Here is a 27,125-nt window from a genome sequence, read left to right as displayed (position 1 = left end):
AGCCACATCTTTCCTAGTGCTGCAAAAGAAGTAGTTATGAAGTGGAAAGAAAGGGAAGACATATTCCGCCGTCTTTCTTTGCCCTTAACTTGCGTAAGCATTGCTGGCACTAGGCTAGCCTCGCCAGTGTTGCACGGGAAAGTTCGCTCGGAGTATAGTGGATGCCTTGTCGGACGCACGCCCAACGTCTGCTTCTCCCTCAGGAAGTGCAGCCCTCCCCCTTGGCCCTGCTTGCGGCCACGTGCAGCAAGATCGGCTCCCCGACGGACTCTCCGGCGGACGAAAGCAGCGGCGGCGACGGTGGCAATGGCGACGCAGGCAACGGCGCCACCTCGCCTGCCAAGGCCACCACCGCCACGGTGCTGCCCTCTGGAGAACTGGTGGCACAGTACGTCCAGGCGGCCCCACAGACCGTGGGCATCCTCAACCAGGACGGCACCGTCACACAGGTGGGTTTGCCACGCGGCTGGCAGGCTGGCCAAAACGAATAATTATAATAAAATTAATGATTTGCTCTAATAATAATATTAATTATCGAGAATAGAGTGTCCAGGAATAACCACATGGCCTTCGTGCTGGTGCAGTGAAACGTACACACACTACAAATTATGCACGAAAGTTGAAAACGCAAAACAAAAATGTTCAATAATGATAATAATGAACACTTAGTAGTTATAGTAATAATATTACTATAACAATATGACGTGACAATGACATGACATGACTAGGACAGTATAGAGATATAGTAATAATAATAATCTGCTGTACTCGCCCACAGAATGAGAACAGCGAGAGTCTTAGCTTTTATAACACTTTGGCCTCTCACGAGCTTTGAGCGAGCGCGCAGAGCCAGAGCACGACGGAGGGCAACAAGCGCGGGCTCGGGGCATTTGGAAGAGACTTCTAGCCATTCTAATCTTGTCCACAGCTGTAGCAGAGGGTGCAGCATCTCTTTTGTGCTCGCGTAAGGTTGTCAACTCTTTCCTTGAGCGCCCAACAGGATCGGTCGTCCCCGGTTGACGATTTGCAAGCCCCGTTGCGAGGCCTCTTAATCGTTTCTGAACATCCGGTGGCTAGGATAGACACCTGAGTTTCAGGTTCTGCATAGTTCTTCCTTTTCCCACAAGACGGAAATTAGTTGTAACCAAGCACGCAGCAAATGAAGAGCGCTCCTCGGTGCAAACACGTCTTCCTTGCGTGGCGCGCCTCCTCGGAAGCCGTTTGAAGTATCGCGTTTTGAGAGACAGTGCGGTCGATTTTGTTCCCAGTCCTAGCACCAGTGAGTGGCAAGATGACGTCGGGTGATCCGGTTTCAGTTAGGACAGCGGTGATCTGCCAAATAAATTCTGCGCAAAAGTCTGAGCGATCTGTCCTTGTTGTCAATGTAACCGGTGGTTGGATTCGACAATCTAGTTTCAGTTTCTGTATGGTTCCTTTTTGATCCCACGAGATGACGATTTGTCGTAATCACCCTCGGTCGCAGCACCCCCGACCGAGAGCAACTGGTCCATCGTTCGATCGCGTGAGATCCGTTTCAGACCGTAGAGGAGTCTTGCCAACGATTCGGCCGCCTTCCTCGACAGGTGTCGACGACGTCTCAAGCCGTCAAGGCGGCGCAGCAGGCGGTGTTCTCCCCCGGGACGCAGCTGGTGGCCCAGATGACCCCAAGCGGGCAGATCACGTACAACGCCATGCCCCAGATCCAGAACATCCAGATCGACGGCCAGGAAGCCATCTTCATCCCCGCGTCCTTTACGGGAGGACACCAGCAGGCAAGCGGCGTCTGTCTCTCGAGCGTACCCTCGGCGCAAATGCACCGTCGCACGAGGCGAGCCGAACGACATTACCGCATGTATGGCCGAGAGGGAACGCTACTCCATACGGAAGATTTGCGTTTAGTCTTACCCCAAAAGTTTGCCGCTGAAACATTCCTAGAATGTTTGAGATTGAGTGTAATAGATATGGAGACCAACATGACCTTGCCAAGTCACTCTCCTGAGTGTTTGACGCTTGAACGTTCTGGGCCGAATATTTGAGACCTGATTTTCTAGGCCGAATATTTGAGACCTCATTTTCTAGGCCGAATATTTGAGACCTCGAGTGTGCAGATAAGGAGCCCAGCGTGACCTTGCTGGCTCACTCTCGTGTAGGGATGTCGCGAACCACCCTAGATTCGATTTCGAAAGGTTTCGATATTTGCGAAGCGAACTGAGGTTCGATTTCGAAAATTTCGATATTTTCGTACCGACCGAGGTTCAAATTCGAAAAATTCGCAACTTTTGTCCACAGCGGAGTTTCGAAATCGAAAAGTTCAAAGCTTTCACGGTTTCTAAAATTTCGAATTCGAATATTTCGAATATTTTTTTACTTCAGGTTCGATCAATTCGAAGATTTCGAAATTCTTTGTAAAAAAAATTCGAAAACTTCGAACGCTCCGAATTTTTATAGACATGAAGTTCGAACAATTCGAAGATTTCGAATTTCTTTTTGCATAAAGTTCGAAGGTTTCGATTCTCTTTTAACGCTAAATTCAAAAAAAAACAACTTCGAAGATTTTGAATTTTTTTTAATCCAAGTTTTCAAAGTTCGAAGTCCGATTTTCAAGTTTTTCCACAGTTTCAGTTTCAAATAACGTTTTCACGACTCACTGGTTTTCACAAAATCAAGTTTAGAAAAGTTAGGGTGTGATATCTAGATTCTGCGAAGTTGGTCAGGCAATTGAATGAGACGACGAGTGTCCCGGACGTGCTAGAATATTTGCCAGTGCAGAATTGTGACCGCCAGCCCCGGAGGGGGGGGGGGGGGTTTAACCTGCATCACGCAGTAGTGATTGCACGAACACACTGTTTTACTAGACTCTTCCAGTTCGAAACGGCCAGGGGGGAGCAGGAGGTTGAGGCTCAGAAAAACCGTGAAGCGACCTGGCAAACTAGCTCGCCACCCCTTGCACGCTGGTAGTAATCCGATCCGGTGAAGTTTATAATTGTCCTGGAGGTTTATTTTCTGGGACGGAGGAATCGCCTCGCAAAAAGCGCAAAAGCCGACACAACTCGAGGTCGAGGAGCGTTCTACCATACAAGTGGCGTCGGAAGAGGAAAAACGGGGGGAAGGAGGGTAGCGGGGGGGGGGGGGGGGGGGGGGGGGGGGGGGGGGCTTCAGCCTCTTTCTCCCCCTTGCAGGTATTTCCGACTGTTAAAGAAAACAATACGGGGAAAGAGGGCGTGGTCGAGCTTATTTTAATCTGAAATTATTTATGCATATGTATAGCTAATGTCGCTCTTCACTGCATAAAAGGTTGCGTAGATGGTCATTGTTAGAAACTCGTTGTCAGAAGGCACTGCTCGTCACATGCTTAGTGGTTCGGAAGTTCAAAGCTGTCTTTTCGACCTAAACACCTGTGCCGATAGTAACATAAGAAAAAAAAAAAAAAAAAAAGAATAAATGCGGGAATAAAAAGCAGGAGAAAAAAAAACTATCAAGAATTCGTCGGAAGTGTTCTATTCTTGCATATTCAGAGGTTCAGAGCTTCGAAACAAGTTTCTTTTACCAAAATGTGTACAGGCTAAAAGAAACACGTTTCAGGAACGTGAAGCGAAAAAAAAAAGTTTTCTTTTAATGACGTGCTGAACTTAAACACTACTAGAAATCTTCTCCCATGAGTTAATTTATTCCTTAACGTGAAAAAACAATAAATATATTATTTTGTATTCTGCAGATGGCAGTGATATGTACTGTCTGTGGTGTTAATTTAAATGCGATACCTCAAACAACTTAGACGAAAATAAATATCAAGTTTAGGTCATAATTGCATGCAGATACATGTTTGGACATTTCTTCGAAACTCGCGTTGGATAACAATAATCACATCTTAAGACGGCACTTACCTAGGCTATACATAGATCATTCTTAAAAAAGTATAACTTATCTACCATGAATAGCTCCGGCTGCAGCGTCCTTCAAATCTGGCACAAACGATAATCGTCAAAAACCCGTCGTCCTTCCTCGCCCCTTCGGGGATTTATTTCTTTAAACCTAAGCATGCCAGAACATTGAAATAAACGACATTGTCTTTCGTAAGGAACGCAGCACCGCGTGTAAAAGTTCGAGAAAAAAAAATTACGAATGTACCCCACTACTTGAAATCAAATGAAACCGTGTCCGGTCTTTCGAAGTTCGACGAACGTCGAACTTTTACTCAAAAGTTCGAAGTTCGTCGAACTTCTGACTTTTCAGAATTCGAAAGTTCGAAACGTTTAGAATTCTCTTGATGAATAAGTTCGAAAGTTCGAAATTCATCGAATTTTTTGGTCAGTCAAGTTCGAAAGTTCGACAAGCATTGAACCTTGCAACGCAATAAATTAGAAAGTTCAAAAAAGATCGAACTTTTTAGCGTAATAAGTTCGACGGTTCGAAAAGCGTCGAACTTCTTAGCTTAACAAGTTCGAAAATTCGACCTCCGTCGAATTTTACGATATAGACAATTCGAAAAATCGAAATCTTTCGAACCTTTCGAACCGCTTGATTCGATCATCGAAACTTCGATTCGAAAAAAGTTTGCGGCATCCCTACTCTCGTGCAGCTGTCATGCCGACACCTCGACACTTGCTACCAACGCTCGTTGCTGCTTTCTTGACGCTCATTCTTTTGTTTCTGGCACAAATTTCCCGATTAAGCCTGTATTTTCTGATATATGTTGGCCCATCCTTTACAATATGTGGTGCAGTTAAACCCTTAAACTTTTGACGGTCAAGTTTTTCTTCCCAAAAAATGTTTCCCTATTGTCGAGCTTTTTTTTTTTTTTTTTTTCAAGATGTTTTTTTATTGTTGCATTTTGTTTCTAAAGAAATAGTATAAAGAAGGGGTCAATGCAGGGGTGTTCCTTAATTTTCTAGCGGGAGCACGTACAGTGCTTTCAAGCTGTTCAGGTTCGGAAGCACCAAATGAAAATATTGAAGGGGAAAAGCGTTGTGTTTCAACCATCTGGTTTCATTTTAGCGCGTCTGTTTCGGCGACATTCTGCTGCTTTCAGATTAAAAACTGGAGGTACTTCGCAATGCTTGTTCACTGGGTGGCAAGTCCTCATCCTTTGAACTAAATACTGAGAAGCGTTAAAAGTCTGCATCGGGAGACCCGACACTCCAATTGCCACTGCTGCCGGCAAAACGTGATTCTGCAAATGTAACGTTTATGGTTTGCGAATGACATTGCAAATAGCAACGCCTCTCACGGTGCGTGCAGTTTTTGTTTAGGCAGGCACTTTCCAACGTGCAATCGCTGCCGCACATATATGGCGGCGTCAGTTAAAGGGTTAAAAAAAGAAAAAGTTGAAATCATCTAAATGGAGGCCACAATGGTCAACCATTCTCTGATTGTGCAGACTTTCCGAATTAAGCCGCCACCCCTTTTTCCTTGTTGCCCACAGGCGATCCAGCTGACGGGGGCGGGGCCCACCCTGCTGGCCAATCAGGGCTTCCTGAGGCCTCAGGCTACGGGCTTCACCCAGAACGTGGCCATCCGCCAGGGGAACATGGTGCAGACGCTGCAGCTTCCCATCGCAGCTGCGGCGCCCATGCAGCAGACCATACCCATTCAGGTAAGGTTTTTTTTGTTTTGAGAGGCCACTTTCGTCGGAGTCGCGTCTATTTGGGCACTTCGCTTCCCTATCCTGAACACGTGTTCCATGTTAATTTTAAATGCGTTAACATTTATTGCCCGGGTGCATGCAGCCCCGTCTTCGGTTTAGTCGCGACCAGTCTCGCGAGGTTGGGGCGCGGTCCCCGCAGTGCTCCTTCGCTCCGTTCGTTTGCCCGTTACGTCTGCTTTTCCTCTTGCGTACAAAAGAGAAAAAGTCTTCTCGCACCTTTTCAATTACGCACGCTGTCGTGTTGACGCACACTTCTCTTACGACAGCACCGGGGCAGAAGGCACATGGTTTCGTTTCCCCAGCATGTGGCAACGTAAGCGACAATGTAACACCGAGGCGCAGCAACGACGCCATTTGCGCGAAGCCGCCGACACCCGGGAGGAAAGGCTGGCTTTTCGAAGACGACAGTAGGCGGACCGTGGGCAGCGATCGAGGGAAGCTGTAGCGGCTGCTTTCGAAATCGCCGATGCCCGGGAGAACGGACCGGCTCTCCGAAGACAACGAAGCGTAGCGACAACGGCGATTTCAGCATTATTTTTTATGTCGAGAAGCATAGTTGGCAAGATTGGCAGCTCTATTTTCGTCTGTCAATGAAACCATTCCAGAACTGTCGCTCTGTGTTGAAACGTCCCCGGGTCGTCCCTCTTAATTCCGCCTTGTGTTTTTGTGACGATGCAAAGAATCAACGGGCACACTGGCTGAGGCCAGCGATCGTCCCGCAAAGTTACTTGCGGCCCCCCGTTTGACAAGCGACGTGTGCGAATAGGAGCGGTTGGTTGGCGGCATGGGTGTTTGGCGGGCAGCCTACTCTGCTGCCCTCTGCGCGGACAGAAAATCCAAGTTAGCTTTGGTGAGAACAAAATTCGGCTTTAAAGGCAGCCTACCCTTTGCTGTACCAGCGTGGCAAAGGCAGTAGTAAAGGAGAATGTTATGCGTTAGTATAAAGACACTGTGTGCAACTGCGGAGGCTGGACGTTGCAAAGCAGCCCCATATTGTGCGAGGTAAGCGCGTGAGCGCTCCGTCGATGCATAATGGCGGGCGCCGTCTTCCGCAGTCGCGGTGTAAATGCAACTTTCTCGACTTGTTGGGGCGTGAGATACAGTAGACAGAGCATGAGGCTTCCGTTGCTGGCACCTAACCGCATATGGCTGTGCTCCGTGTCACTAGTTGCGTGCAGTACAACCGAAGGCAACACCAGGCGGGGGGAGGAAGGCCAAGCACTAGGAAGACTGGGGAGGAGGAGAGAAACCTCCTCTCCTCAAACATTCCTAGTGCTCTGTTTCTCCCATTGCCCTCCTCCCATCCCGCCTTCCTTGTGCTCGCCCTTTCTCTCTTCGCCCGGTGAGGCCTTCGCCTTAACTGCACACTAGTGACACAGAGCATAGCTGCCAGCGACATAATACATTCCGCATTAAAAATTCTCTTTGCCTCGGCTGTATTTAGGTCGCGCAATACCTCGCTCACTGTTTCTCTTTCTTAGGAGTTGCTTGAGGAGATATTGGTTACAGTTCCCTGTAATGCACTTCCCGTTATGAAAGAGTGTTGCTTAAAAATTGATTGGTTACGAGAGCCGCCTGCCGACGCAGCTCTTGTGGCCAATCTCTGCTCGTAGGTCGCCTCCAGTAGGGGACATAGAGAATCTGGCACTACAGCCTTTGTTTATTTTATTATTTATTACATGTACCCCACAGCGCCCGTGAAGGCATTATAGTGGGGGAGGGGCAAAAAGAAGAAAAACAAAGGGCGTCACAGAACATTAAGTAAAAGCACTCGCAGCCTGCAGCAAGGCATAGAACAACATGAAACCAGCCCTGCGAAAATGTAACGCAGAGAAACGCGCTCATTGATGCACCAATATACACGTAGCAAGGAATAACACATAACGATGACAGCATACATTGAGTGCTAAAGGCACTCAGTGTTATCTAAAATGTGTCGAACGAGCCTGCTCTCACGTATCGTGGAAAAGTGTGCTGCCAATGAAGAATTGCTCAAGTGCTAACAAACGGGGAAGACGAAGGAAAAGGTTGACAAGCGTCGGTACGCTGTCTGGAACTTGACTTCCGACTGATACGTTTACTGCGTCCCCAAAAGCGCTCCCTCCATTTCCGCCCGACGACGACGTAAAACTGTTACGCCGCCGCCGGATGCGATTCTGGCTGCGGCGCAGCAGCGGTGGTGGCCAAGCCCGTTCATCGACTACGGATTGGATTCCACCTAGATTGACGTTGCTCCTGTTTTGTGCAGGTCCCGATCTCTACGGGCAACGGGCAGACGGTGTACCAGACGATCCACGTGCCCGTGCAGACGATGCAGGCAATGGCACCCCAGGGCAACGTCTTGACGGCGCAGGGGCAACAGTTGGCCACTGCGCAGGTGGTGCAGCAGTTGGCGCAGATGCAGCCCCAGATGGCACAGGTGAACACGGTGCCTTCACCTTTGACGCGGAATGCGTTTCATTGGCTTAGCTATGTATATAGCTTAATTGTCTCAAATTTTCTAAGAAATGGATTCGGGAATATCTTGTTACCCTGTGGTAATGAATACGTAGTGTACCACTCTCGGTAGTGAAAGTTTGGGCCCAGATTTGGCATAATCAGCAAAATGTCTAGCCCGCGAAAATAAAGTCGTTCAACATGATGAAAAATCGCTCGCGAAGGGACAAGGACAAAAGGGGAAGGAACACGGACAGTTGCTTGCATTAGTCACAACTCTGGTTGAGTGTTTAAGTTAAGGAAGGAAAGATGAAGCAAGATTCATACATGACAGGGGACACCAACACCAGCAGGGATACAGTTCAGTCAGAGCCAAGTGGTCGCAAAAGGACAACTTCATTTTCACTCAAAGCAACCGACGGCCGACTAAAGCAGCAATCGGCCAAACCAGAGAGGGTAAACATCTCAAGCACCTCGCTCGTTTGTTTTTCTTTCAACGGCCATCAATTGCATTGAGTGAAAAAGAGGTTGGCTTTTTGCGATCATTTGGCTGAGACCGAGCTGTACTCCTGGTGCCGCTGTCCCCTGTCATGACTGAATCCTCCTTCATCTTTTCTTATTTAAGTTAATATACCAGAGTTGTGAGTATGTGCCTGTATGTGTTCTGCGTTCCTTCCTCTTTTGTCCTTGTCTCTTTGTGCGCAATTTTTCATCATGTGCAACATTTACTAACTCGCCCAGCTTACCACTTTACTGAAGTCTATTACTGTAATTATTTTTCCGGAGTAACCTTGACAGCTCTCTTGCCATGTGCTGGTGATGTATGCTGTTTGTGGCTTTGGTGCCTTGTTTATATGTTTATTTATATATTTAGAACATATATTGGCAAGCCATTTGACTAACCCCTTGCGGGTGTGGGGTACAAAATTGCGAAAGAATAACTGCTGGGACTGCATAAAAAGATCTCATTCACTGTTTTGCATCTCGGTGAACTGGCACAAGAAATGTTAAATACAAACAACAATACAAATACGTTGTAACCATGAACAATTGTCAGTCTGTTAATTGTACTGCATCGTCACAATCAGAAGGGCATTTACAAAACAAGACAGAACGCCAGAAACGAATGGCCTTTAGAATGTGTGATTATCCCGGAAAGCTTCGAATAATTGCCGCGAAAAATATCACGGCGAAGGGCATTTTAATCAAATATATAGTCTGTGGCAAGGAAGAATACTAGAAAATGTTAGTTCTAGCGAACATTGGCTCTGGAGTATAGTGATAATGGTGTCTAGTGTTGCTAAATTCGCTACTTTCATGGAATAGTCGGTGTGATTATTAAACACATCCTCTTGCTATTGTGCTTTGGTGCTCGTAAAATTTTGCGAATAAATGATGAATATACACCGTGCATTCCTGAGAAAAGCTGCAACTCTGTGAGAATGTGATGCCAGGGGTTGGGATAAAACACAAAAGTTTGAGAACATGATGTTGCGTGGATCAAGGTGGTAAAAAACTTTACCGCATTTCCACGTGGTCAATGATGTTGATTGGGGCAAAGCTCTGGTGGTGCTTGTCTGCGTAGACGGTGAGCCGCAGCATGCCGAGCCCTTCGTTCGTTTTCATCCATGTCAGAAAGAGAATGTGTGGTATGGAACGTGGTTATATACGCTTTTGAGCATTTGACCGCAGTACCCTCTCGTCTATAAACGTTGAGCCAATGCATGCAAAGTTTAACGCGATTATATACGCATTTGACCGCAGCGCCCTCTCCTGTTTAGACGTTGAGCGGCCACATGCAACGTTTCATCCACGACAGAAACCCCAGCTCTTGCGTTACTACCACATCTCAGAGCCCCCTACTCGTCCCGCAGTCGTGGCTGAGTGGTTAAGGCGATGGACTAGAAATCCATTGGGGTCCCCCTGCACAAGTTTGAATCCTGTCGACTGCGGAAAAATTTTTTCTTTTCATCTTTTCTTTTTTTTTGCTTTACACAAGCACGTGAGCTCACGAGCACGAGCAAGATCGATGTGAACACGGACGCCGGACGGACAAGGCTATACTTCGTCTCACCTTTGTATGGACTATTGTTGACCGCGCGTGCTAAAAGCGCGAGCTAGTTGCTTCGAATGAAGCCTCGGCGGCTGAACGAGTGCTCCAGTCAAGGAAGCCAAGGGCAGCCGCTCGCGCTAGCACAGCATTCGCAGTTAGTCCATGCTAAGGTGAGACGAAGTATAGACCCTGAGGAGCTTTACCCCTAAAAAAAGGAAGACGAAGTTTCTCTGTCGGCCGACGTCCACCTGAGCCTAATATCGTCGAAACGAGATTGTAAGTTACTGCGGGATCTATTCCAGAAAAAACGAAAACTTGTCAGCAAGAGAGGCTGACAAGTGTCTTTCTTTAATATACAAAATGTCCTCCCCAAAAAAGTTTTTTTTTAAGTACAAAACGAGCGTGTTGGTAACGGTAATTAGACATGAGGAAGATACATAGAAAGGGGGGACGGACAACGAAGACTTCCAACTAGCAACAACATTTATTGACCCGAAGTTTGCATATATATAGGACACTCATCTTCCGCTCAAATGTAGCACTGGATGTCCGAACCAGATGCCAAAGTTTCAGCCCTAACCATTGTCTGAGTCAAAAGGTATAAGTGACTTTCTTAAAATTTCAATGGGAAAACGGGGCCCATTTTTGCCTGTTTTTGGTATCTAATCCCATAGGTCTCCCTATATTGTAAGAGGTCCATTGGCCGCCATTTTCCCATTGAAAATTAAAAAAAGATTGTATGTGACTTTTGAATGAGATGAAGGTTGGTTCCGAAATTGTGCCATCTGGTTCGGAGCTCTAGCGCCTTACATTTGGGTGGAGAATGAACATTTGGCGATGCATAGCTTTTTTTCTTGCGGCAAAGAAAAACATTGTAAGTGCGACGTGCAGCAGAAAAAAAATCCCACATGCCACGTGCATCCACAATCTTGGTACTCGTTTCGACGATATTGGGCTTAGGTGGACGTCAGCTCGCGCCGAAATTTCATCTTTTCCGATCACCTTTCGATCTGGGTAACGCCGCATTCTCCCAACTTTTCCGCGCTATCCTAACCGCTAATGCGCCACATTCTCGCAAAGTGTGACCTTCCCGCAACGCGCAGTTAATTCGCGCGGGCCAAAGAACGGCGTTCCTTTCTCGCGAGGAGCGCCCGACGCTCCTCCACGCACGAAGACCCGACTCACCCGAGATGCCTCGTAGTCTTGTCGTTCCTGTTTTCCGATGGCATCGTGGCCCGACTTTGCGCAGCTCACGGCACAAGGTCAGCTTCAGCAGATCCAAGTAACAGCCACGCCCACGGCCGCCCAGCAGCAGCAGGTGGTTCAGCGACAGCAGCAGCAGCAGGCCACCCCAGTGTCCTGGGCCGGCACCCAGATGGTGATGACCTCCGGGGACACGACCATCACCACGACGAGCGGGCAGCAGCAGGGCGCCACCACGGTGCAGAGCAACAGCGGGCAGCAGCAGCAGCAGCAGGCGGCGGCGGCTGCCGTGGCCCAAGCTCAGGCGCAGGCTCAGGCACAAGCGCAGGCCCAGGCCCAGGCCCAGGCACAGGCTCAGGCGCAAGCTCAAGTGCAGGTAATTGTGAAATTAAAAAGGACACGTAGCAAATTGCCGGGCAATTGCGTTGCATGTGTCTGCACTCTTTGTCGGTTAGTTTAGCGACTGACTTAACGTGTGGCATGTACATTCTATGGCAATTCCTGGAATGGAGATACTGGCACTAACCCGGGTTTTTGAAAAGGTGTGAGAGCGTTTCATGTTCAGATCTTCCGGACACAGAGCGGATGCCTTGCCGGGCTTTCCTGTCAGACGGCTCCTCAGTGCACGGTGATGCATCGTGACGATGCTTGAAAGACGCTCGCTTAATAGAGGGTTTTAGTAGATTGTTCGGGTGAATCCGGTAACGATACCGGATACTCCACCGCCGCCTTTGCGCATGCATCGTATCGTTATCGGAGGTATCGGAACAATCTACTGATTTTCTAATAATCTAAATGGTCCGGGTTCGATTTCCGCCTGCCACAAATACTTTTTTAATGCAGTGGCCTCTTCCCCACTCCCCCCCAACTGTCATTCCAACAGTGTCGAGCCTCGCAGTCACGCTTTTAACCAGGCTTCACGAAAAGACCAAAGCCTAGCCAATGAATGTTTTGCATTAAAACAGCGCGACGAAGGGCCACTGGTTGCGCGCGGACGGGAGTGGCATTCAGCCGGTTGGGCCCCGTGGAGTGCCGGGTTTTCTTTTCCCACAAGCCGGGTCGCAAGTTTCGGTTTCAGTAACACCATAGCGTGCTCCGTGAAGGGTGTTTATTTATGAAAGACTCACCGCTTTATTCATGGGCAGGGGGGGGGGGGGGGGGGGTTAAATGTCCCCAGGCCTCCAACTCTCGACATACTTCTCGTTTTGCGCTTTTCAAGACGCAGCGCCGTGTAGTGGCACCTGGAGGTCGCTCTTTTGAGCGACCTGACTCGGCCTTTGTTCGGAACTGTAACTTTCTTGTTTTTGCGGTGTTTGAGCACAGGGTACATTAGCGATTTTTAATCTCGGTGTTTGCCACGAAGCGCGAGGTTGAACGACGTATGGATTCGCCATTCTGTAACAGTGAAGGGCCATACCGAAATTCAAGACGCCTAAACAAAACAAAAATTGACATCAAAAAGTGGCTTCACGAGGTAAAATATTGTTTTCGTCGATTGCTTATACATTTAATTACATTTTTAAAAAAAGAAAAAAGGTCAGGTCAGGTCAGGGGGGGGGGGGAAGGGAGCGAACCGAAACTGAAGCCACATGGGAACGCGCTTAAGGGGGGACACGGCCGTGAAAATCTAATTTTTTTTTTAAAAAGTCAATTTTGAAAAATTCCATTTTTAGGCTCACAAACTTCTGCAGAGTATCTCCACGAAGTTTCATTCGTGTCCGCTGCGTAGTTATTTTTCTACGTGATATTTTAGACGCGCCGATAACGCGGGAGGATGCGAAGCGGCGCCCCGCGCACAGAGCGCTGCAATGTTTACGTTTTTCACCACGGAGGTGCTCCGCGCACACTAGGCCTTACGAGAAGATCATACCCTCGTTGGAAAGCTTATCTCTTCTATTTTCTGCACCGATAGTAATCGTCGTTCAAAAGTAAATAAGCGCCCTGGGAGACGTCCGTGAACCCCGTCGGAATGTACGTGTTTTCACGCTAAAAGACGCTATGCGAACTCTTATTGGCCGAACTAATGAATTGTTGGCTCCTATTGGTCTCTGTACGTCACATGCTCTCTAGCTTGGCTAGCTCGCTCATTGTCTGCTAGTTCTTGTTTAGAAGCCTACTCTATCACTTCGTCGGTCTCTACTTTGTGAACTTTTCAGCGAGTTTTCTTCGATTTCCTTTCGGCGATAGTTTTGAGGAGATGCCGCTGATGAAGCCGCGAATGCGGCAAAGCTTCGGTCGCCGCTCGCGATTTAGAAAACCGTGAGGACGCAATGCCGCAACGCGCGCACCCGCCGCTGATGACAACGATCTCGTGTCTTCAAGATCATCGCCCGTTCCATCCGAGGCCGCAGCAGCAGTGGCGGCGGCAGTACCCGAAAGTGCTACGCTCTGTGAGTCGGACTTGCTCACCGCTTTTGAGTGGAAGATAAGGTTCCTGGAGGAGGCAAGCCGAAGCGACGGGAGCACCGAAGATGCCGAGAGTTCTGGAGAGCCTTGCGGGGATGATGCGGCCAGCTACCGTTTGGTGGATGTGGCTTGTCTGCGAAGCTTGGTGAAAGTTCTGCTGTGCCCGACTTGCCATGGTGGTGATTTGGAACTTCAAGAACATGGCAGCGGAGCTCATCTGATGTTCGTCGTCGAGTGCCCCACTTGTAAAGCAATTGTTTCGGCGCCGCTCTCGTCGACCATTGACAGCACTAGACAAACCGAACTTCCTGCGCGCCTCGTAATTGCTGCGCGCAATTGCGGGATCGGTTTCACAAAGCTTACCGAATTTTTTACGGAACTGAATGCCCCTCTGCCAATGCACCTCAAATCGTACCAAAAGATCGCGACGAAGGTCCATGACGCGACCACGCGAGCGTCAGCTAACGCGATGGCAGAGGCTGCGGAGACGGTGCGGAAGGTGTTGGGAACGTCGGATGACGAGGAGCAGGTGCAAGATGTCTGCGTCAGTTATGACGGGACGTGGCACAAGCGAGGCCATACGTCTCATTTTGGCGTTGGTGCTGTTATTGAACTTGACACCGGTCTAGTTCTAGACTACGCGGTGGTCAGCAACTACTGCCACGGTTGCAGCCTTGGACCGAAGGAGGGCTCCGAAGGGTACAAAGAGTGGCTACAAGAACATGAGTCCAAATGCCAGAAGAATTTCAACGGATCTGCCAATGCCATGGAGGTGCACGCAGCAGAGTTGATCTTCAGCCGGTCGGTGGAACTACACAAGCTGCAGTATGTGACCGTGCTTTGTGACGGCGACTCCAAAGCCTTCAACCGTGTTTCTGCACTGCACCTCTATGACAAGGATATGAGCAAAGAAGATTGCATCAACCATGTCGTAAAGAGGCTCTATGCGGGAATGGAGAAACTGAGGAAAGGGAAGAAAGGGCTGGGAGGACGGGGAAAGCTGACGAACGTCATAATGAAAAAAATGACAAATTACTATGCAAGTGCCCTCAAGGAGAATGCCCCAGATGTGACAGCAATGCAGCGGGGGGTCTTTGCAACCCTGCTGCATATGTATTCCACCGATGAAGAGCCCAGACACATGGCGTGCCCCAAAGGGGAAGAGTCGTGGTGCCACCACAACCGCCACCTCGCACTCCAAGCAGCTGGAAAGCCGTCAGTTGCCAAACCTCACCGGCCGGCCTTCTCCAAAGGAGTGGCCAAGGAACTTGTGCCGGTGTACAATCGCTTGGCACAGAAGGACTTGTTGGCCAGATGCTCACGCATGAAGACACAGAATGCCAACGAGTCCTTCAACGCTCTCATCTGGAAGAGGTGTCCGAAGACGGAGTTTGCTTCTCTCCAGACAGTAGAGACTGCAGTAGCCCTTGCAGTCCTAGAGTATAATCTAGGACCAAAGGGCTTTGAAAGGGCCCTGCTTGAAATGAAGATGGAGGCCGGAAGTCACCACAAGTCCCAGGCAGGCAAGGCAACTCTGCACCGACTTGCCAGGTCCCGAGCAAGCGCGCTGGAGTCGTCGAAAGTTGCCCACAAGCGACGCAAGATGGAAGCAGTAGCCTCCGAACAGAAGCGCCTCCGAGAGGAGGGTCCTACCTACGCTGCTGGACAGTTTTAGTGATTTCTCAGAGCCGCTGAAGAAACAACAGTGATGTGGAAACTTCAAACGCTTTTTTCTCCGTTCCCTTTTTTCTGTATAAATTCTGTTTTAGTCAGCCTATCATTTCGTAATAAGACGAAAGGGAAAGCTCGTTCTTCGCTTTTCTTGACTGAAATTTAATAAGGAATGCGGCCATTGAATTTTTTTTTTACTTTTGAAAATATTTTAGAAAATATTTTAATGTTTTGTCGAAGACATGGAAGGCCAGAAATTAAATTAATTTTTCAGAAGATAATTTTTATAAAAATAAATTACTTTTTGCAAAAAAATTTTTATGGCCGCACTCCACAGGCGTTTGACTACATATATTGCGAAAACAAATGTTGGAGATTGCATTAGTTATCCAACGATAGGAAAACTAAACAATGATGGGATGCTGCTGATACAAACCACTGTAACTTGCTTCACAATTCATCTACAGGGCTGAAACTTTGCATAGCATCCTTTATTGTGACCAGTAGTGTACCCTGTAAATTTTATTCATTTTAAGCAAAGGGTTCAAAAGTTGACTATTCTGGGTAGTGTCTCCCCTTAAGGGGAGACGCGGGTCTTAAAATGGTAAAAAAACGCGAAATTTCACGTTTTTCAAAATTCACATATTTGGATTAATTGTAGTCTAAGGTACCTGCCTGCAAAGTTTCAATGTCGAATTCAATGTCTAAGCATGAAAAAAATGATATTTACGATGTCCCCGCAGAGCCCTAACACAGCGAGTTCAATGAAAACAAGTGGAACTTCGCGCCCCGCGCGTTTCGCGATCGCTCGTCGGATCGCGGCCATCTTGGTCTTGTTGGAAAGCCGCTTATTTTCCCCACGTCCCCATGCCATTCGTTATCGCGACAACATCGGGAAACGTCCGCATTCCGCAGGTTTCGAAGGCCCCAATTGCGATCGCTCATTGGCCGGCTAGCAAGGTGCCCGTACGTCAGAGCACGCGCGGCGCTTAGCGCCCCTGCTATTGGCCTAAACGCGCCCCTCCGCTCTTTTTCTCCTTTCCTCCTTTCCGTTCCCGCGCTGGCGAGAGGTGCGTCGTCTGCTCCTGGGCCCATCTCCGCCCGTCTAGGCCTGTCTGCTTTGTTTCTTCCGTTATCGAGCGCACGTTTTAGTTCCCGTTTGCGCGCTTGCGTTGAACATTGTTGGTTCGCTTTCCTACGAAGTCGCGCGTGTTTTGTTTTGTTTCGCTTCGAGTTCTCGAGATGCCGGACGACGCTCGGTTGAAATCGAGCACGCGGCAAGCGTTCGGAAGGAAGAGGAAGCGACCGTGGAACAAGAAGCCGAAGCTGTCTGCTGCAAGTGCGCCACCGCGATCGGCACCGCCGGATGCCTTGGATCCTCCGGAAACATCAGCCGGAGACATCGCGACTCCATGCAGCAGCGGCAGTTTGTCGAGCTTTGCGAGCGCGGTTCGTGTCGACACCGCATACTACTCCACGGCCGAGCAGGCGCAACGAGTCGCACGATCGGACGAATGCAAGCGTGCGCTATCGGAAAAGTCGGCGACCCAGCGCAAATTCGACCTTCTCGGCGTCACCACAGGAGGCCAGACACGCGACGCTGGGACACAGTTCATTGTAGTGGACATGAAAGCTCTCAACGACCTCTTCGCGCAGGCGAAGTGCGGAAGCTGCGGTGCGGGAACCCTGACACTTAGCAAGGCCACGGACAAAGAGTATGGCTTGGCAGTCAAGCTTCTGCTCGTCTGTGCCACATGCGAGTTCGAGAAGAAGCAGTTTTCTTCACCAAGAGTTGCCGGAACGGCAAAGATCACTCCTTTCGAAGTGAACATGAGGGCAATGAAGGGAATTCAGTCAATTGGGAAAGGAGTCACTGCCCTCGCAGACTTCTGTGCGTCCATGAACTTGTCACACCGCGGCCTGCATCACAAGACCTTCCAGGGACACCTGAAGACCCATGTGCAAGCCTGCGAAAAGTCAGCAAGCGCAAGTGAAGCTGCCAGCTCAGAAGTTGTCAAGAGACTGTATGCAGACTTCTTGAACCCTGTCGGCAACATCGACGTGATCTTTGACGGATCTTGGATGACGAGAGGATGCAGCTCCCACATTGGTGTGGGCTGCATTGTCGAGCTGTATTCCGGCCTAGTTCTTGACCATGTGGTGTACTCCAACTTTTGCCTTGGGTGTGCCCTGGGACCGGAGCCGGAGGAAGAGGGGTACGGCGACTGGTATGCAGCCCACGAGTGCCAGAGGAACATAGATTGCAATTCAGGTCGGATGGAAGTGGAGGCTGCATTGACCATGTTTCAAAGATCCCTGGCCAAGCACGGACTGAGGTACACCACAGTTCTCTCGGATGGAGATAGCCGAACCTTTCATGCGTTGACCGAGGCAAAAGTCTACGGCTTCGTCAAGGTCGAGAAAAAGGACTGCATCAATCATGTGCACAAGCGGATGGGGGCTGCGTTGCGTAACCTCCTTGAGAAAAAGAAGGCCCAGGGTGAAGCACTCGGCGGAAAGGGCAGACTGACGCAGGACCGAATCAAGAAGATTCAAAACTACTACAGCTATGCCCTTAGGAGCAACAGTAACGATGTGCTAGGGATGAAGAGGGCAGTGGAAGCCACCCTCTTGCACATGACGTCTACGGACAGTGCCCCAGACCACAGCAAGTGCCCCGACGGAGCTGAGTCGTGGTGCAAATTCAACAGAGCCCTGGCAAATGGCGAGTGTCCACCTGCGCACAAGAACCCTCTTCCAGATTGTGTGCGGTCCGCCCTCGAGCCAGTGTTTGCAAGGCTCAGTGATGAAAACCTGCTGGCACGGTGCAGCGAAGGCAAGACGCAAAATGCCAGCGAGAGCCTGCATTCGGTCATCTGGTCGCAAACCTCGAAGAACGCCAATGCCTCCCTGGACAGCGTCAAGAGGGCTGCTGCCGAAGCTGTTGCCGTCTACAATCAGGGCAGGCGGGCAATGAGCGAGTCCGTTGCTGCGAGCCTGGGCTATGCTGCCGGTGACTGCCTCGTACGCCGCAGCATGGAGAAGGACAATCTGCGTTTGCGTAAGGCCAACGCTGCCCACCAGAGCAGCAGCAATGCAAAACAGAGGTTCTCCAGGCAACACCGGACTGGAACAGCTGGGGACTACAGTCCTGGACAGCTGTGAGGGGGCTCCCCTTTCGAGTGCTACATGAACAAAGGCCCTTTTCAGGGCCAAACAAAATCTGCTTTTGGAACGTGCAACCCTTAGTGCCTCCTCCCGTTGTCCCTTATAGAGTCTACTCATTCTTTTATAACTTTATTTTACATTGCAGACATTATTTCTCAGTTTTATATTATTTTTTAAAGGTTCTTGTGAACGGATCGCAGAATTTTTCATCTCAATTTGTTCAGATAGAACTATGCTTCATATAGCTGAACATTATTGCATGGGATCCCTTACTCAATTTTATGCAATGAGTGTCAAAACTTCAACTGCAATTTTCTCAGCTTCGCATTTTTCGTCTACATGCCTAGCCTTACGGTTGTTTTCATGAGATTATTCTTCAAGGATTTCTATAAACTTTATACCGTTATATTCAGAAAGAAGTGAACTGCAGGGTGATGCTATTTTTGTATGACAGTATGGGCCCGAAATTTTATTATTAGTGATAATGTGACCTCGTTAGGCTTTGTAAATAGTGTACTTGACCTAATTAGACTAGTTTTATACAATGATCTATCTTTACAAAAATATAAATAGCATCATCTTGCATGGCAGGTCTTTAGCTACAAATCCATATCACTTATGAAAAAAAATTTGTATTAGAAAGTTCCTTAATGAGTCGTAAGAAATGACCTAATTAGGCTTCATTATTTTCTTCGTAACTCAAAAAGTAATTGAGATATTGCAGAACTAATTGAATATTTGAAAAGAGGAAGCCAAAACATATATACACACTGATTTTCATTATAATCCATTAATAAACAAAAAAGTCGATTTTAGAACCAGTGTCTTGCCTTAAGTTTGCTCAAGCGTGGCACTAAAATTCTTTTTTAAAACACTAAAACTTAAAAAAAAAAAAATTCTAAAGTGTTTCCATGGGACACATATTTCACAAAACAAGATTTTACGCAACGAATGCGCATCACGAGGCGCAACATAGGCCTTGCCATTAGCAGGCCTTGTCCATTAGCGAAAGGCGCCGAAATTTGACCAAAATTGAATTCTCCAACCCCACACTTTGGTTTACTGCTTGACGTGCTGCGGCGGATGCTACGAGCCGCCAAAGCAAATCTATGGTTCAAAGAATGGGACGTGACCCTTCGGTTGGTCGGGCGCAACCCGCGGAGCGTGAAGTTGCGCGTGGGGGGCACTGCATTGCCCAGGGCGAGTCGTAATGTTAGAACGCCGTCACGGATATGGAGGCCGATCAAAGAAGAGTTGTAGGGTTAATAAATACCAAATACGTACAGTAGACTCTCATTAATTCAAACTCCAGGAAGTCACAGATTTTCGTTTGAATTATCAGAAATTCATCTAAATATGATCCTAGACAACGTTATGATTTGTTACATGGATAGCTAATCATACAAAGCAGATTTTTGCCAGTTTCCTCTACATAGGCCTAATTATAAGCAAGAACAAGCATAACACATTGATGAAAGGACTGCGACGTTAAGTGTATTCGTCCGGCAAAAAAGTTGTTGCTTGTGAACTGTTTAGTCAGCACATGAGATCTCGAAACAAAATTTTCAATGCCAATCAATGCAAGTAGCTCTTTACGGGACTCTTCCTTTGCAGACAGAAACTGAGCAATGTGCTCAAAGGCCTCTGCGGCTGTGACAGTTGATAGTGGGTCATCCCTTTCTTCATCGTCATCTTCACTCTCACTGCTGCACTGTGCTGGCATTACTTCCTGTGATATGTCCTCTAATGAGTCATCACGACAAACACACACATCGTCATCAAGACTAGCATATTCCGCCAGCTCGGCATTCACATTATGTGCTTCAAGGCCAGAAAGCATGATGCCAGTGAGCTGGTTCTCATCCTCGATGTCGTCTTGGTCATCATTGCTAGTCTTGAAGCACATAATCTGAATGCAGTTTTCCGCTAATGTGTACCCATTGAGCCCCGTTGAGTGCACTTCTTTCCGAGCACCGGTGCGCTGCGGAGAAGCAACACTCGCGAAAGCAAGCTCTGCAGGTATTGCTTCTCTGCGGTGCACCGGTGCTTGAAAAGAAGCGCACTCAACGGGGCCGCGAGAAGAAAAAAGTATGAAATAAGCGAAAACGCCGTTCGAATTAAGTGGCTCATAAATACATTAAAAACATAGCGGGACAACAAAAATTTTCATATCTGTTTGAATTAACCGGAAGTACGAAATATCCAAGTTTGAATTATTGCGAGCCTACTGTAATGCCTGCCAGAAAAAACAGCTGGGCGTGCCACAAGGATGGGGGCACAGATTTTGCATGCCTTCTTGGTCATTTTCCTGGATTGTGCTAACTGTAGGTGAAACGGAGTCATTATAAGTAGGGTTCCGTGTTTTCAGAGTTTACTTCTCGGGAAATTTGGAGGGCGTTTTTCGGAGTTTATTTTTTGTTGAAAATTCGGGGTTTATCGAAGTTTATTTTTGTTAGATTCACGATTTTCTGAAATTCTGAGTTTATTTTACTCTGTTGCCAATTTTTTAAAACTCGAAAACAAAAGAAAAGTTTTGATATCGTGGCCCGTTTTCTTGAGGGAACCTTGAGGTGCTAAACAGCAAACCCCCTTTTGTCAGTAGTTCAAGATTTCAAGGGAAACAAGTAGCATCTCCTTGGGAACACGGACCTCTGTGGTCTTATAAAGTTTATTTGTAAAACACTTTCTCTTTTACTTTTTTTATTTTATCGTGACCTCGTAATTCAGAGTTTTTTTGGATAAACCCAAATCGGCCGAAAATTTACTGCAAGTGTTTTTCAGTTTTTTTTTTTTTTTTTTTTAGATTTATCCCAAAACATTAAACCCTAATATAAGGTACCTACAAAAAAAATGTCACAACCTTTTCTAAAAAAAAAAAGAAGAGCTATTTAGCATAGATTTCTTTTGTGTTTTTTATTGAGCAGTTAGCCCAAAGTTGAATTGTTTTTTGTTTGTTTTTTACACACCAAACGAATTAGGCACATCTGACTTGCCCCAGTGGTGAACTGAGCATTAATTTAGACGACCCAGGGAACCTTTTGGCGTCGAACCGAAATCTCGGTTGCACAGTGCCTTCCCCGCAATAAGCCCGCTCCAGATTGCGGGTGCCTCGACCTACAGCCACTGTGGCGGCGAGTAGCCAGCCCAAACTCGGCAAGACTTTTGCGGGTTTCATGGAGCCCTCCCGCGTTTGGCGAGGGTAACGCCGTGTTGCCGTGTTCCGACACTGGGGTCACCGCCCTCTCTCGTCTGGCTTGCAGGCGCAGACGCTGGCGGTGCAGCTGCCCTCTGGCCAGGTGGTCCAGGGCCAAGTGGGCCAGCTGCTGGCTGGGGGGGCGACAGCCTGGTGGCCCATGGGGGCCATCAACATGTCCGGGCTGGCTGGGCTTAGGTCGCCCAACATTATACAGGTGAGGCCAGGGGAGCACTCCCACCGACGCTGTCCCCCGCTACAACCGCGCTTCAGAGCCACGTGCGAGGCGGCGCGGCATGGGACAATCGGCATAGAGTCCCATTGCTGAGTAAGCTCCGTCCAGCAGTGATGACGTTCCATGGGGGAAGAGGGGAATGGTCACAGGCCTCGATTATTCCACTGGGCAGAGACGCTCGAGAAAGTATTCTGGAATGCCAATAAATGTGCTTCAAGGTCAAAATACAGCTACTGAGATACATTTGTTTTTTATGTAGCGAGATATCCACAAGGTACTTCCTCAAAAGTGCCAAAGAAAGGTGTTTCGAAATAGACATGGACAAGTACAGAAATACATTTTTCCTGAACAGTGGTAGACGCAGAGGGAGCGGTTCGTGGCGAACGCAAATATGGCAGTGCTGGCATTTTTGTGACTGTTTGCGATATATCGGTCGTTCATTTCGGATTTTTCCCCCTCTAGATGGAATTCACAAATTTGTTTTTTTATTGAAAATAATATAATTTCGGTAATTTCTTTTCATAGCCACATGACACGGGTGTTACCAAAAGAGCTGGCCATAATCATTAACTTTTCTAAGCAATAGTTTTCCCCAGGTGGCGCAGTGTTTATTCTATGTACTTTCACATAACTCTTATAAGGATAAATTTACAAACTTTAAACTGTGCACGTCATCCTCTTTCCCTGCTATGAATATGCCTTGCAAATTTGGTATGATTAAAACGGTTAAAAAGATTGCCTTCCTGCGTAGTGTCCTTGTTCAGACATATTCATGTTTGTTAGTGCTCCTCCTTTTGGATCCTGGAAAATCCCACGTGTTTTTGCATTTGGTTATGTGGAACCAAACAGTTAGCATAAAGCATAGTCACGCTTCGTTGGGACACTGAAGGCTCTGTTGGCTGGGAACTAAAGGAGTCTGATCCAAAAGTTTACCACACTCCGCTTATCTTAAAACTCCTCTTGGCCACATTGTCCTATCGGCACGTTTTGTGCGAGGTCGCTGCAGTCACTGCTGTCTAGGTTTAAATTAAACGTGTCAGTTCAGTTGGGAGCAAGGTGCAAGGAACAGCGGCTGCCCCTCACACGATATGCACAAGTGGGGGAGCCACTGTTTTTATATACAAAGGGTGCGCCTCGTGACAGTATCTCTTCACAGCCTAAAGGAAGTGCTTCTTCGCAAAGCAGTGCATTTAAATGAATATGGAAGTTTAAGGAAGGACGCACAAATGTCAGCTGTAAATAATCAGCCGAACACACCCTTCCATCCACGTCTACGACTGATAACAACACTTAACATGCACGTGAACCGATTCTATCGGATAAAGAGGTGACAGTCGACAACGTGACTAATCATTTGCAAATCGGCCGAGGCCTTGCCAACACAATAACCCATGACAGGCTCGGGTTTGGAAAGGTTTCGAATGAAACAAATTCTACGGCCAGTGTGCTATAAATATTTTAATCGCCCCGGTATTCGGACGCTGGCGAACTCCCGCCAAAGTCCGCTTCACCTCGTGCCGCGTCGGGATGCTAAAGTCCCACTCACGGCGCGCTTGCTCCGACGCCGCGCAGGTGCAGAGCTTGCCCGCCGCCATGGCGGCGGCGACGGGGCTGCAGATGCAAGGGGCGGCGCAGCAGCAGGGGGCGGCGCAGCAGCACCTCCTGGGGGGCGCCATCCAGGCGCTGGGCATCACCCCGCAGGGCAACGTGATAACCTCTCCGCTTCAGGGGCCCCTCAGCCCCTTGCAGACGGTCCAGGCGGCCCTGGCCAACGGCCAGCTGGTCGGTGAGTAACGCCTTGTACCGGTTCCCTATGGAGAACGTCTTAAGAGTGCATTTTTGGATAGCCGTTGAAAGTATGTACTGTACTCTGGTTCTCCTTAGAGGGACCCACTGAAATGCTTTTTGCAGAAGCTTGTTTTTGATGGCGCATTGTTTGTTCAGCTTTAGTCAATAAAAATGACCAGTTGGAGACGGCAAGACGTCCTAATTAAACTGACAGCAGTAGACATATACGGGCAATATTTTCCCGTTTGGGGGGGGTCACTGGCACTCCGTGCTCCGAGTCGCCGGCACATCTGTGCTCCACATTCCACGTGCCAAGCTGCTCTTCTATCTGGTTGCGACGCTTTGTACGAAGCACGGATGTCCCGGTGATTTGCGGTCGTATCTCAGCGTCAACGTGTGCAAGCTTTGTAACGTGAGAGACAATGTTGTGCAAACTGGACGTGACGGTGGCGAAGTTAGACATTGAGTCGCGATGCAGTGTGGCGCCGCGTCACGTGACCACGTCGGCCTCACATCCTGGGGTGCGGGTCCTGTTCCCGTCGCGTGCCATGCAGCGCAGCAGTTTCAGCAGGACCCCAACGATCCCACCAAGTGGCAGATGGTGGCAGCGCAACCCATGGGGACTTCCGTGTCCAGCGCCACCCAGCAGCACCTGCAGGCTGGACAACAGGTGGGGCCGGCCTAAGCACAGCGTCTTTGTGCACAACCTCCAAAAAAAAAAAAAAAAAGAAGAAAAAAAAATCCTAGCTTAGACGTTTTGTTGAATGCGATGGCACTCTATGGGGTTCTGAACAAGCAGCAACTCGTATCGGTATGTAACGAAGGCATTTCCCCGCTAAATTTGGCGGGGATACTGTGAAGTAGCGTCCCGTGACGTTACGTAGCACCGTGACGTGCCACATTTTGTCAAATGCGGTGGAGGTGCGACAGCACTTGTGAGGATATTTAAACGAGCAGCACATTCTATCGGTGTATAAAAGAGATGTTTTCCTGCCAAATGCAGCGGGGATATTGTGTCACGTGGCATGGTGTTACCGGGACTTTATGTGACGCCGTGTGTGACCGAGATATTTCCTTGCTCGCACGACCCTCTTCTTGTTGAAACTTCTTGCGTGCAATTGACGACGGGAACCCTGATCTTGAGGCAGTTCTCATAAAAGAAGTCTCTTATCTTTAAATATTGTCTCGTAAACAAAGTAAAATGGGTCTGTGGATATTTTTTGCTATTTTTTTTGAATGAACAAACTATTTACACACTGCTTTTTCCTATCTCCTCTGGCACATGTCCACTCTTCGTAATCTTTTCCTTCTGTGGTAGGCGTAGGTGTATAACAAAGGCAATAAGGGGTGTAAATTATTAAATATGGTATATCAGGCTCTTTTTATGTGCCTTTCAGGTATCCTGCAACAAATCAATTTGAAACCGGAAAATTCAGGTGTCATAAAAAGCCTATAAATCAGCCTAGAGCTCCACAGACAAAATTTTAGTTCACTGAATTATGTGTATTTTGTGATTTCAATTTGTCTTAAGGGGGGACATGGGCCTAAATTTTAAATTTTTTTGAAAAAATTCATTTTTTAATTTTGAGGTTTTCAGTTTTAGAAACTAATTATACACCCTTACACCAAATTTGATAACCGTACGCCAAATAGTTATGTTGATATAAAATATTTTCAACACATTGTGAGGCAGTAACGAAGTAAAGGAGTTCAATGTTTGAATGCATTTTTCTCAGTTCCACTTTTTGCTGCAAATTTCATACGAAGGAATCTTTTGTTCGAAGGTGAAAGTATTCTGATACCACAATCAAGATGTTTCTGAACACAAATTTACTCAGGAATCGGGCTATCTACTTTATTTGTTCTAAGGTTGAAGTCCTCAGTGATAAAAAACTAAGTTTTTAAAAATTGACAGAGGACAGATGTGCATCTCATAGTTTGAGGTAATAACTCTTCCCGAAATATTTATATTTAAGTTATTAAAACTAGATGGCCCGAGGTCCCATATACCACACTTTATATTCAAGTAGTAAAAAATGATGCTTAATAGCTTGATTTGCATATCATAGATTTCTTAATGAAAAGTGACACATCATCTTATGCAGGTATGTAAATTCGTCCTAGAGAGCTGAAAGTTTGCACAGTATACACCTACATCTGAAGCTAAATCTCCCCTGCAAATTTCATTCCGATCACTTGAGTAGTTCAAAAGTTTGACCTCTAGCCAGTGTCCCCCCTTAACCTTTTCCATAATCTTTGCAAGTGAAGTTTTCAATATTAACAAAACTAATTAGGTTACATCAAAACCAAGTACATATTGGTTTTGATGTAATGGCAGATAAGCTATGTAACCTTAGTTTGAATTGAATCGAAAGTTATACAAGAAAAGCTAGTGAAGCGGTGTTGCCCCTTTAGGCGAAAACTGCTCCATTTTTATTTTTCCGAATCGCTTCTCGGTCCCAGGTCCACCTGGTGCAGGCCCAGGCGTCGGGTCTGAACCCCGGTCAGAGCTCGGCGACGCCCAGTGAGGGGGGCTTGGAGTCCCCCGACCTGGCGGAGGGGGGCTCGCCGGGGGGAGACAGCGGAGGGGCCACGCCGGGCAACAACGCTGGGCTCAGGAGGCTCCGCAGAGTTGCATGCACCTGCCCAAACTGCAGGGAGGGGGAGGGGAGGTGAGGGGACCCTTTTTTCTCCGAGAGGACCTCGCACCCTTTCGAGAAGTGCCATCTCCTTCGAGAGTTCCCACCTTTCAGTGGGAACACTAAAGTTATGGAGAGGGAAACGGCGTAAAAAGTAGGGAGGACAAAAAACGAGGGACCCTCGCTCTTTTTCCTTCATACTTTTGGCGCTGTTTCCCTCTTGATAATTATGCATAACCAACTCGCCCAACTTTCAACGGAACGCTAAATTGTTTCCTGAACAGAACACTAAAGTGTTTCCTGAGTTAATTTTTTTTTTTTATAGATACTGTAAGTTATTATTTGGTTGCCAAGGCAGGGAGGGGCAAGCGTACCAGAAGGAAGGCAAAGGAAAACAGGAAGCGAAAGAGCAAGATCTTTTATGACATGGAGCAATAGATGAAAAACGATATGGTCGCAACCTAATCTACGGCTTCTCAGCATTCTAAAAAACCCAAGATTGAATTGATATGCGATCGATTTCTCCACTAAAAACGAGATCAACGACGGCGACACTCATTTTTTTCTGGGATTCGGTGCAAAAACCAGAGGGCGCCCTCGAACGTGCGACGGCCATTCACGAGCCATCGCTCACTCCGTGCGAATCGCGCACATTAGAAAAACCAGTCCACCATTGTTTGGCACCCTCA

General features: G+C 47.8%; 1 protein-coding gene across 1 annotated transcript in view; it reads left to right on the top strand.

Annotated features, from left to right (window-relative positions):
• The window catches only part of LOC8034331 (transcription factor Sp4), a 49,333-nt gene that overhangs the window by 14,600 nt on the left and 7,608 nt on the right, over positions 1 to 27,125 (top strand). The window contains exons 2-10 of the mRNA XM_029990850.4: positions 204 to 449; positions 1,584 to 1,772; positions 5,423 to 5,593; positions 7,893 to 8,063; positions 11,383 to 11,712; positions 21,842 to 21,991; positions 23,582 to 23,795; positions 24,352 to 24,467; positions 26,261 to 26,469. Of these exons, the coding sequence (XP_029846710.3) occupies positions 204 to 449; positions 1,584 to 1,772; positions 5,423 to 5,593; positions 7,893 to 8,063; positions 11,383 to 11,712; positions 21,842 to 21,991; positions 23,582 to 23,795; positions 24,352 to 24,467; positions 26,261 to 26,469 (1,796 nt within the window). The remainder of the gene's footprint in view (positions 1 to 203; positions 450 to 1,583; positions 1,773 to 5,422; positions 5,594 to 7,892; positions 8,064 to 11,382; positions 11,713 to 21,841; positions 21,992 to 23,581; positions 23,796 to 24,351; positions 24,468 to 26,260; positions 26,470 to 27,125) is intronic.

This window comes from Ixodes scapularis, unplaced genomic scaffold, assembly GCF_016920785.2.
Source record: "Ixodes scapularis isolate PalLabHiFi unplaced genomic scaffold, ASM1692078v2 PGA_scaffold11__112_contigs__length_91849675, whole genome shotgun sequence".
In the NCBI taxonomy this organism is placed as follows: Eukaryota; Metazoa; Arthropoda; class Arachnida; order Ixodida; family Ixodidae; genus Ixodes; species Ixodes scapularis.
Note: the sequence above shows the minus strand (reverse complement) of the source record. Positions and strands in the feature narration are given on the sequence as shown.